The 12,531-nt window shown below is 39.1% G+C and overlaps 1 protein-coding gene across 2 annotated transcripts in view; it reads right to left on the reverse strand.

Moving 5' to 3' along the window:
• Positions 1-12,531, reverse strand: part of axin1 (axin 1) — a 34,200-nt gene that overhangs the window by 19,891 nt on the left and 1,778 nt on the right. The window contains exons 3-5 of one of the 2 annotated variants that reach the window (XM_059347703.1): positions 12,150-12,269; positions 8,766-8,951; positions 1,483-2,448 (exon numbers count right to left, since the gene is read on the reverse strand). In XM_059347703.1, coding sequence (XP_059203686.1) covers positions 1,483-2,372 — 890 coding nt within the window. In that variant the 5' untranslated portion in view covers positions 2,373-2,448; positions 8,766-8,951; positions 12,150-12,269. Of the gene's footprint in view, positions 1-1,482; positions 2,449-4,853; positions 5,021-8,765; positions 8,952-12,149; positions 12,270-12,531 lie in introns of those variants that run through there. The other variant, XM_059347705.1, reaches the window with a different exon arrangement.

Raw genomic sequence — 12,531 nt, forward strand, 5'->3', positions numbered from 1 at the left:
TGGAAAATCTAGCTAAAATAAATTGTTACTCCAGCATTGGCATTAGCTGCCTAGACTGCAGAGCAACCAAAAAAAAAAAAAAAAGAGTCTAAAAGAGTCTGACAGTAAACGCATTCTAACGCATTAATATGCTGAAGTGTTTGAGATGAAGAGAAAATGTTGCTAGTAGTATAGCCTTCTGCTAACCAAAGCCAAAGGGTCACAACTGTTTAAAGTTCATGTTTATGTAGCTTACTTGAGTCATCTTTAACTTAAATGTTTACAAATGTGTGCTTACTTTCACACGCAAGCACAAGCAAATGTGAAAGTTATGCAAAGCATCAACATAAAGTTAAAAAGACAAGCAGACAAGTCAGTTATCAAAGGAGAAGAAAATGCTGGTCACTCTGCTCTACTGCGACCTCAGCATTTATGCCACTGAATCAAACAAACAACTGATTTCAATATGAGTGGATTCCTCCATCTATGCATCAAAACGGACTAAAAGCTAATGTTTCTCAGCATCAATCAGCAGGCCATCAGCACATTTGACACTCCACGGATTAGAGCATCTGCGTGAATCTACTATGACCTCTCACACTGAGAATGAAAAGCATTTCAAAGCTGAGAGAATATTATTTTAATGCTGCTGCTGCGGTCGCAAACACAAATAGCTGACCAACACAGTCACTCTTTGCACTGCAGCAAAAAAAGTCAACAGAAATCACAAACTTTTGAATCTACGTACTTGTATTGAAGGGTTGAGTCATGTGTTAATAGTGCAATAGGAAGGTCACAGCAGATGTCCATATTAATGCGAATGAATAATAAACAAGGGTGTACTCAACATTCAAACTACAATGTTTCACTGTTGCAATGTTTTTGTTCCTTTTTTTTGTGTTTGACAATTTATTTCATTATCATTTCTGTGGATGAGAGTTTAGAGCAACAGCTATCAAATCAAATTATAATCAACACCCATCGCTGTGAAAAGTCAACATAAGAAAAAACAAGTTTGGGATCTGATTGAAAAGTCAAACATAATACAATTTGTCATGGAAAAGGAAGTAAATGCAGACTTAAGATTAAGAAAAAAAGAAGAGGAAGAGGGAGCCAAAAATGACAGTCTCCAGGGTAAGTGATTTCAAAAAGCTTATGCTTAAACAAAATCCTGGTGAACTCTTTCCTAACAAAACCCTGTCCAATGAGAAAATACGATTCCCCCAGTACCTGCACAAGAAAAACCAAGAACACTACTTCAACCTTCTAACAAGTTAACTTCTGCAGCCTCTGACATTTCTTCAACACCAAAGGTGTAAATACACCATCTTCCTCTCATCTCTGCTGTCTCCTGTGCTACTCAAACTCTGTTTTCATCTCAAACGTCAAACAGCGTTCGAGGTATTGTGGGGTTTCAGGCTTATTTCTAATTCAGCAGTTTGCAGAGACAAGCTGTGTAGTTAGAGCTGCACTGAAGCTTTCTAGATTGCTGCGAGGATTTACCTGTACTCGTGACTGTCCTGGAATCTGGCGCTGTTGGCAACACGCTGCGTTGCCGTCTCCATCAGTAGCTTCTGAGTAAGCCGGTTGCTCGGTGTGGGGTCACACTCGGGCTGCTCCTCTGGTTCCTGGTCACATCTCCATTCCTCATCTTCATTCAAAGTGGGTAAATAACCCGAGAGCCCCTTTCCATTCCCAGAAACAGAGCTCTGATCGCTGTACAGCTTAGGACTCTCTCCTCCTGTCCGGGTATATTCCAAATATATGTCAGACTTAAGAAATAAGGGATAGGTGTTTTCCTCCATCATAGTCTGTATCTCAGTCTGAGCCTGGTCAAACATTGCAGGATCAATGTGAAGCTTCATGACACAGTCTTTGATGAAGGACTTTGTAGCTGGTTTAATCTGTCGGGAAACAATCCCATTGTTGTCCAGGATGTATTTCTTATATATAGCTTTCGCAAGTTTGACCTTCTTCTCCTCGTTATTAGCTTCAAGTTTGCGGAAGCCGCTGCATGCAAACCAAAAGTCCAACATGTCTGCACACTCCTCCTGCTTGAGGAACGTCCTAAACAGAAGGATGCCATCTTGGTCATCCAGGAGGGAGTGAAGAGATTCTGCCCACTTCAAGTAGGGTGGTGTAGGGGAAGCGCTTCCCTCCGGCTCGTAACCCAAGTCCAAGTCAGGCCGCCTGGGTGTAGCCACAGACGCCTCACATTTGAGGCTCTCGTTCTTTGAGGAGAAGCTGATGTTGCTGTACTGGCGTCCATCACTGCACACCAGCTCCCCTTCTTCCCCTGGGACTGGAGGTCTCGGAGCGTCCTCAGTGAAGCTGCCTCCCAGGTCTGCTAAGTAGTCCCTTTTGTCGCTTATGCTCATAGTCCCAGCATCCATAAACCACGTCCCTGTAGAGCCCACACAGGGCAACTATTAGATCCAGACCTCTACTTATGCCACTGCCAAAAATCTCCTGCAAGGAGGAAAAATATATCATGAGACGCAGCTTTATCACATCATTGAAAGGTAGGGTAGTGCTGGCCTTAACAGGACACTACTATGGGAAGATATTCCATTTTTATAAGTACTCATTCTCAGATGAATGGTAAAATAAAATTTTATGAAGCAATTTATTACTAACAGGTGCAAGCGAATTCATATTAACAGATCTGGAGTTGACAAAACATTGATGGATTGTGTGGCATAACTGCCATATGCTTAGTTAGAAGAGGACTAGTTACTCTTAGAGGATTTTGCAGAGTTCACATTTTTATCAGATTTTCATGAAAAACTCATGTGGCTAGTTCCCAGCTGTACATTAAAATTAATGCAAATTCTGCAGAAATCCAGAGAATCTATAAATGTGAGACAAGCTACTGAAATACTCTAAAAACAGCTACTAGTTCACCCTTTAAAAGCTGCACAATCTGCATGACTGGCTGGTGAAATCAGTCGTTTATACTCAAATATGGAGGAGGAAATCAAAACAATAGAATAGCTGTGGAAAATACTCATGGAATCAGCTCAAAAAGCAATAATAGAATACAATGAAATAGAATATCATGCACTTGATCTGTGACCACATATTCTGCATAACATCTGCAAGCCTAAGCAGAAAGCAAAAGTCACTTGGCTTATAATGTGGTTTGATAGTCTATAAAGTGGTTTGATAGTCTATAATTGTACCATACTGAGTCACATTCGGAGTTATGTGGGAGTGTTGTGGTTATCCAAGCCAAGAGTCGTGGCTTTGGCGCTGTCTGGCCCTGAAGGCAGTAGTATGAACATAGTGTAGTGTTAATGTAGATAATGTAGCGGATTCATATGCATAACCACGCCATTATTTTACACAGCTACTCCAGTTAAATCCAAATTAGTATTGGTGGATCATCACAATGATAAATTCCCTTGAGATTTACAGTATGAACTCAGTAATGAAGCAGTCTCTCTACTATTCATTGATATGAGCAGAACTGCAAAAAATACTTCATTGATCCTAGTATCATATTCTCTCTTTATTTCATTATCCTGCTACCATAGTGCAGGGTCAGCAGCAGAATAGCATGCCTAATGATTTTAGGGATTGAATGTCTTGTTCAAGGACATGTCCTGGTCTTTGCGTATTGTCCCTGAGCTTTCTTGCTGAGCAAAGACACAGTGAGTGTATAAATCTCTACCTCTACAGACTACATACAGCTCAAATTTAAGCTTCCCACATACAGTGTCAGGAACCAATTTAGTCCTGATTCCCTAATGTAGCTACAGCGTAAAAAAAAAGAGAGCCAATTTTCTCTGACTGTTAAAATTCACACATCCATGCAGCAGCCAACATTTCTTGACAGATGAGGGTCGGCCAAAATTGTGGTGACCAGTTACGGCTCTGACCAGTCAAAATCCTATTTATAGCTCAGTGCACTTGTTAATTCTAAATAATTCTTGCAAAAAGTAGAATTACATTTTTTTTAAACGATTGGCAGCTGGCTTTTCTCTAGCTGTGATTTTAAAAGAAATCTTTTTTAATGGTTGCCACCACGTTCCCTTTAGGGCACACCCACTCTCTGTCTTTTCCAATACTGATACAAATCATTCTCCTGATTGCACAAAGACAGTAAAGATAAAATTGGCTACAATGCTTTTTTCTCTGCACAATCCTGGAGTGTGAGCAGCACGTGCACTGTGCATAAGGCCAGGTCTGCTGGGCAGAAAATCACAACCAGAATAATGTGGGTTATTTAATGCCAGCATATTTAATGCCTGGTATATAAATGCTAAGGAATCAATCTTCTTGCTACCTGTATGTAATGATGCATCGGCACGAGAGATGTTCGCTTAGCGCATTAATATTGAAATGAACGGTTCTGCGGTCACAGGTGTGTGGCTTGTACAGGGATAACTAGAAAGGTTTAGGCGTGATTTCAGCCGGTCAGAGAGAGACGAGTTCAGGGAAATGTCCCCTTTTTTCCTGAAACTGTATCCGTTTGTCCCTTTTGAAGTGAGCCTCTCATCACATTCATGTCTTGGCCTCTCCAGAATGAGCAGAACAGCAGCGGCGAGTGGGGGAGGGGAGCCAGAAACAAACTCCGTACACACACACACACACACACACACACATAGCCAGGCCTTTCAGCAGCCGACCGACAAGTGCACAACTTTGTCACACTATTCACCTATTAATATCTGTACTGTCTCCGCTAACAGCTGCTAAACTAAACGAACAACAGCACGACCGCAAACATTTCCCTACCGTCAGAGGACACAGAGGGAATCCCACACCAATTTCCGAATAGATTTACAACCAGCAAAGCGATGGCACATATCTCCCGACTACCGCAATCCCAATCTCTGAGCTGGGGGAGAAAAAAGTGACATATACTTAACCGGTGAAAATCTTCTTGCTGCTTTCGAGTGCATCGGGTATTTGGACCGGCACAAGTCACCGCCAACAGTGTCATAGTTGCGAACTGCAAGACTTTAAAAATAACAAAGAAAACAGTCCGCTCTCCACCTCTCCATGACTGTCTCTCACTGTCTGTGCGGAGCTGAGGCTACACAGCAGATGATGCACAGCGCCTCGCCCGTTCACTACACAAATTACCAGTGTTTAGTTTGGCTACATGTGGTACACTGATTTTGTTTTTTGACTCCCTCTATCTGAAGAATTAAAATAAATATCTAAAAAAAAATTAGGTTATAGCTTTGCCTTTTGGCCTATCATGCACTGAAATGTGGCTCAACATTAAGAAAAAAAATGATTTACAACCAAAAAGACAAAAATGGCACATTGACTTACTTTTTATTAATGAGATGAGATTCAACTTGAACTTGTTATCTGAACATAATGATTTACAGGATTTAAAACGTTTCCTTTAATCTATCTCTTTTTATATCCCTTTTGCAGCAGCATGTGACACTGTTAAAAACACATCTAGTTAGAATCAAACCTGGAACAACACCCAGGATGATTTTATTGCAAGCCAGTACATTCAAAGTACTAGGATAACGAAATGGTCATCAACCCGTCCAAACATATACATAAACATACATACAATATAGCAAAGGGGTGGACAGGACAGGAAGACAGGGAAAAAATTATGATTTACAATCAAAAAGAGAAAAATGGCTCATTGCCTTACTTTTTATTAATGTAATTCAAACCACTATTGGGGGGATAAATACATTCAGCATACTAAATCTCAATACCATTACATTTAATATGGTTCACAAGTAAGTAAGTCTCTGCATTCTTATGCTTATATTATTTATATGCTGTATATAAATGAAGATATTTTCAGCCTCCTAATGCTAAAGAGATTATGCCAGAGCTACAGCCCACATAACAATAAAGGTATATTATATTTTATTATTATAGTAATATGATTTAGTATTGAAGTATTTCGTTTTAAACTTGTTGGACTTGCAGCACAGCATTGTTGCAACAAAGGCAGAGTTGTCCTCATTTTTGGGGTCAAGTTTTTAAAAAAATGCTGCATTTCACATCAATAGCAACTCAATAGCATTCATTACATAAATATTTTTATATTCCAGACTCATAGAAGACATTGTAAAACTGTTAATTAGCTTAGTAGTAGTGACAGGTATACTGAACTTATTTCCACTACATGATACAGCTCAACTCAACCTGTTTTATTTTTTTGTTTTTAATCAGCAAAAGTTGTGGATACTTGGTAATGTTTTAAGTACCCCCTTGGTCAACTTTTCACACAAGCTGAGCTTATACTAAAATGGATTTAAACTGCAGACCACCGATTGGTCAGAGAGAATCATCACTCGGCAGGACATCCTGCACAAACCCCTGATTTTTAAATAGCCAAGCTACCATCAAAAGCGGCCACAAGGTTTTACTCACAGATTTTAAAAAATAGCAGCCCTCTTTAAAGGTCCTCCCTGTCATAGCTTCAAGAGAAATATCTGGGACATATAGGGTCTGTTTGCAGGTTTTCATTCCAACCCAGGACTGCACCACATTACTTTACTGATTCATTTACACAGGTTAAGTGGGTTCAAGGTGCTTTGATCAGTTAAATCAGCTGAGCATGGCACAAGTTTTACCTTTCCTGTTGGTTCATTCACGTGGCCTTTGTCATGAATTGTACCACTTTAGGTTTCACTAGAACAGCTGACAAAGCTCTAAATACCTGTGGTAAACTTAGGGAAACTCCATGATATCGGAGTTTATGATATTGCTCTTCAACACACAATGGACACAATAGCCACAGATTTAACTACCTGTCTCTACCACAACATGTGCCTACAATCACATACTATTTAGGCTACTTTCTTCTAACAATATGCAAAAAGTGGATTTCATGTCTGGTTTCCAATATACACATATTGCAGTGACCTTGTGGCATTATCAGCAATTTTGTGTTACTGTAATTTCCTCTGTTTGATATGTTTCCTAGCTCCTAATGTTGCCCAAAGTTTTCCAACAGCCTTCAAGATATATTTGTGAATGTGTTGGTGTGTTGATGGGAAAAAAACAATGCATCTATGGTGAAAACCAAACCAAGCAAACAATGGGCTGTTGAAATGGATATTGAATGCAACAATGTTTCTATCAACAGAACATTTTACTGCATTTTAGCAGCACTGTTAGAAACACTTGATTGTTTTATTACTTGATGATTTTACAGTATCAAAATATAGGGAATAAAAGGATAGCCCAAAAGCAGCAATAAAGGCTATTGTCAATTCCCATGCTTTCATGCCAGGCGATCATTGAGCAGTCATACCGTTTTAATAAGTCTAAGATGAAAGGCTGATGGGACACCATAAAAACATAAGCGCATTTGATTCTGTAATTACGTCAAACCATTTGGGAATATGAGCAGGAGCAGGAATTTATATTTCACACCCTGTCTCCTCATGTCACGTGAATTGCCTTCTCAAACCCAGAAACCTGTGAAAGTGTGCAGTGTACACACTGCTTAAATATTTATGCCAGCAAAATAAAACCTAACACACTTCAGCTTGCTTGATGCAAAATTGATTTTGGGTAGCAGCAATAAAAGCATCCAAATACTCAAACACTCATATTTTTTCTTTTTGAACATCAATTATTTTCTCTGACCATCTACTGTATTTCTATTATTGTTGTTATTTTCCAGTAACATTTGAGTGTTCTCACAACATGGATATCCAAAGGTCAGGATTTCTTCCACTTGAAAATCTTGTATCAGAACCTCAGATACCCCTTTTTCAACCAACACAAACCTAATTCTAGTGCTGGTGCTGGTTCACAGCTGGGTCAACTTGTGAACCTTCTCAGAACCTTTGTTTACTTTTCCACATGCTTGAGAACCACGCCATTACTTCATTGTATATGTCTGTATATGTCTCTGCTCCCCACAAGCATAATCTATCTATAAAAGCAAGAACGTCTGGTTGTGTGTGTGTGTCTAGGGCATATCTCGCTGACCATTAGTCAGACTGACCTAAGATTTCGTATGTGGCTTGTGCATAGCACAAAGCTGTGCATCCTCGATTTTGAAGATTTTTTAATTCATTTTTCAATATGTCATTATTTACGTAGTACGTGTTGCGGCATTGAATTGTTTCTGTTTGGATGCCTTTTAGTGAAGCTCTGCCCCATTGTGTGATAGGCCTACACCTGGTCAGTAATCCAATTCGTTCTGGATTTCCACCCTGACTCACCTCATCTGTAAGTCTATTTAGCCTACCTATCTTTCGGAGTTTTAAAGTGTGCTACAAGGTTCGATTTTCCAATAATATTCTAAAACTTTCCAGAGAATATCAATGTTCAATGTGTATGTGTTGGATGGTGTGGTACCTTATGAAAAGTAAGTGTTTTATGGAGTTGCAGACGTTGTAGTGGTCTGCATGTAATGTGCAAATTCTGTTATTCACATCCATCTGTTTGTGCTGCATGTAAACTTATTCCCTCCTATATCTGTGTCTGTATACATGTCTAACCATGTTGAATGATTAAGTTTCTTTTTCTTAAAATGACTATTTCTGTGTCTCTTTATATCTCATTGTACATCCATGTATTACCCGCAAGAGTATTACACCTCATTGTACATCCCACTTTCACATACAACCTCATTTGGCCAGAATTGAAAAATCTACTTAATCTCCCACTATACGAATAGGAGGAACTGGTTTTGAGATTAGGCACGGGCTCTGAACCGACCCTCGAGACTGCCTTGGTGGAAAAGGGGTAACAATGAAGATATGCGACCCTGTAAAACACATCACGTGAAGGCGATAGAGAAAATGCTGATTTACATGCAAATCAACATGTTTTACCTTAAGTTTGATTGTCTGCCTCACACATCCTCCAGCAGTACATCCATTTACTGAAGATTCCATTGCATGATTATTGAACACGTCGGGCTGCAGCAAAGGAAGCGTTCCTCTCATCACCTTGACACAAGAAGGTCTGGACAAAGCAGAATGTCGCCATGATAGTTTGTCTTTGTGATCCATTTGTACCTGAAGAAGAAGAAATATTTGTCAAGTCTGCTTTACACACAGCAGAAGAAAACCATATTGAGGAACTACTGTGTTATTTTATATTATTTGATATAAATTATTTTAAGAAAGGAAAGTTCTATCGTGATGCCAGTAACATAGGCCAAGCTCCCAAACCCTATATGCCATAAACTGATAAGGTAGCAAGGTGCCCTCTACTGAAACAGTTTTCCTAACAGAGGTTATCTGAACATAATGATTTACAGGATTTAAAACGTTTCCTTTAATCTATCTCTTTTTATATCCCTTTTGCAGCAGCATGTGACACTGTTAAAAACACATCTAGTTAGAATCAAACCTGGAACAACACCCAGGATGATTTTATTGCAAGCCAGTACATTTTCTGTTTAATATGATCCGGCTAACTGAAGTGCAGGCAAATCACATACAAGTTAAGGTTTACACAGAACCCTCTCTAGCCCATCCCAGCTTTTTTATGCTGGCTAGAGCAAAACTGAGTTATCACCATTGCTTTTTTTAAAACAACAAAACGGTGGTCAGAATCTGGCATGATCAAATGGAGGGCAGTACTGATGAAGAGAAAAGAGAGAAATGAACACATGAACGAGTGCTGTGGACAGCTGGTGTGGGTTTTCAGTTCAGTCCCTCACCAGCAGCTACAGTTTCTCAGTTAATCAAAAGAGGAGGAGGGCCATGAAAACTACAACACCAACTATAAACACAGCTTCTAAACCGATGCGGCTCAAGAGGCCTGATGCGGCTACACATCGGTCAACTCTGATCAAAAGCTGTGTCTGATGTCGATAGACTTCTCACATTCAGAGGTTCAGGGTTACATTCATAATGATACACTCAAGCAAAGCAGAAAAATATGTTTTGTCCATCAAACCAAGTGGAATTCCTTTTTTATGAAAAAGGGGCGTCCCTCTCTACCTTTAAAAAACTCCTGAAGACCCAGCTCTTCAGAGAGCATCTTCTCTCCTAGACCACATGATAAGTCTACTCCTCAAAGAATTGTCACTAGCACTAATAGCTCTTATTGCACTATACCTTGATTGTTTACTTTTACTTTTCCTGTAAGTCGCTTTGGATAAAAGCGTCTGCTAAATGACTAAATGTAAATGTAAATGTTATGATACACAATAGGTACTCATATGTAATATTCAATCTCCTCCAGTGCTTTTTAATGTGGCCTACAGGGCATCTACTGAAGTCCATGGAACTTATTTATTTTAATTTAAAAATTGGACTGACATATTTTACTTTTTTTGTTTTTAACGTTTAACTTTACATAACATTTTGGGATGTTTTCACAATTTACCATGGAGGGAATGCTATCCATACAGGTCCCTGACCATGTTAAACCAAGGCTAATATGGATTTTACATGGTTAACAATTTAAATCACTGAATTACCAGGATTATCATAAATGACTTCTTCTAAGCACAGAGACAGCTGTGAGCACACAGACCTGAATTAAACACTAGCTAATTATAAAATAACGTTAAAAAATAAAAATGTATGGTCATTAATAACTGTGCGTTCATTTTATACAGCTTGATTTGCACCACTGAGATTTACTTTTGCCCCTGTATCACCAGATCAAATGTTAATGCATTTTCCATTGGCATCCTATTTATAAACTAAACTACACAAACACTTTTACAGAAAACTGCAGTAATAAAATATTTCAGCACCACAAGATGAAGTGTGACCAGAAGGTTTGTAAACTGAATCTCTTTTACAGCTAGAAACAGCTGGGTGTGGAGGGTGAATGAAAAAATATTCTTCCATTCCTTAGCAACTACAAACAAGAAGCCCTGAAGCAAGTGGCCCAGTGAAGCTGCTCAGCAGACAGGGGAACAATAGAAGACGATTTCACTGTCTCAGTTCAATGACTGTATGAACTAGTTATACAAGAAATCAGCTAAGCTAATGTAAAAGTGGTATTTTGTGTCAGAATTGTTGAAGAAATTTAGTTGTTAAAAGCCCTCGTTGAGAGTTACTGAGTTACAATGTATTATGTGTTCACTGATCAGTGAAATTAATTTCAGACAAAAATGCTAATTCTGTAGTTTGCTTTAAAACAGTTTTTATATTCATGTCTCCTCAAGAAGGATGGCTTCAAATGTGTGAATGATTCCACTGTGATACTTTAAAAAATATTTTCACATTTTAAAACATCCTGGTGCAGTTAAGTGTTACCAGAGGACAACTTCATGTTTCCCAATTCAGTCCTTTCAGTTGTCTTTTGTTCCACCTGTCAGTGTGGATTTAGACTCCCTAGTAGGCCTTGGCTGAAATAGGCTTATCTCTGCTGAAGACTCTCTGATGAACAAAAGCCCATTAAGACGTGTAAATGAATGCTCCCATTCTGAGTGCACACAATAGATATTTCTGTTTTTTCAAATTGATGTATTCAAAGAATTCAATAGAAAGTTAAGAAGAGCAGAAGAAACAACAAACAAGACACGACATCTTTCAAAGCCCTCAAAACTAAAAATGGCAAACATACAGAGGGCTTATAGACTAAATTGAGACACTTGAAACTGTTGATGTGATTAACAAAGTTATTATAGATAAAAGGGTTTTAATAAAAACGTGTCAGGCATATTAAAGTTATTCGATGTCTTTTTTAAGTTCTGAAATGAAAGAGTAATATCAAAAGACTGTCAGAAAATGTATTCTGGAGTCCTGCTGATGTCCTTTGTCCTGGCTGAATGTATCATGACTAACAAGCCTTGGAGTGGATTAGGCACAGAGGATTGAGCAATTTTCAGACTTGAGTTTATTTTGCTGGATATTATAGCTCAGTGAGCACCATATTCCCACAAGAAGAGAAAAATCTTATTAAAAAGGCCCATGTTTCCTAGGGTGATATAATACAAAAGACATACATCCATAACCATGTACCAAATGACGAAAGTACATTGTCAGACATCTGCTGGCTTGGAAATAATTCAAATTAATTTAAGCGTTCAGTCTATCGGGGTCTTCAGTAGTCTGGGCATGGGATGCACATTCACTGGTCAAATCAAATGATGTGCTTCGGTTTTGATGAGACGGAGGACACAACAAAACCAGTATGGCACTGACATGAAAAACGATAACAGACATAATAGAGCGATAATCAAAACAATGGAAAGTTACGGGTAAGCGCAGTTTTCATCCTCAGAGATTCAAAAGCAGACATCGTACCTGCTGGTTTACCTTACTGTGTGGTTCTTGGTTTTGTTGTGTTGAATCGCAGACTACTCCCACCGCTTTTCTATGGATCGAGTATAGTCCTTCGTAGTCTGCAGTAAAGACTGCCGCCATCTTTAATCACAACAGAGTCCATCTGTCGATGGTTCTTCCCTTTCTACCCTCTCTTTCTCTGTTCCAGTCTCTCTGTTCCAGCCCTCTCTGTTTGTTGTGGGGGGTTCTTATTTTCCATCCAACATCAAACCACCATATCGACAGGCTCATGGGCCGCCCAGTAGGGGGGCAGCTTGAACATGCTGCATTGGCTGTTGTCCTTTTCCAAGCCGCAGATTAACTGACCACATTTATTTTTCTCAAAAGGATACAGATAGCCTGC

Source organism: Centropristis striata, chromosome 13 (assembly GCF_030273125.1).
Source record: "Centropristis striata isolate RG_2023a ecotype Rhode Island chromosome 13, C.striata_1.0, whole genome shotgun sequence".
Lineage (NCBI taxonomy): Eukaryota > Metazoa > Chordata > Actinopteri > Perciformes > Serranidae > Centropristis > Centropristis striata.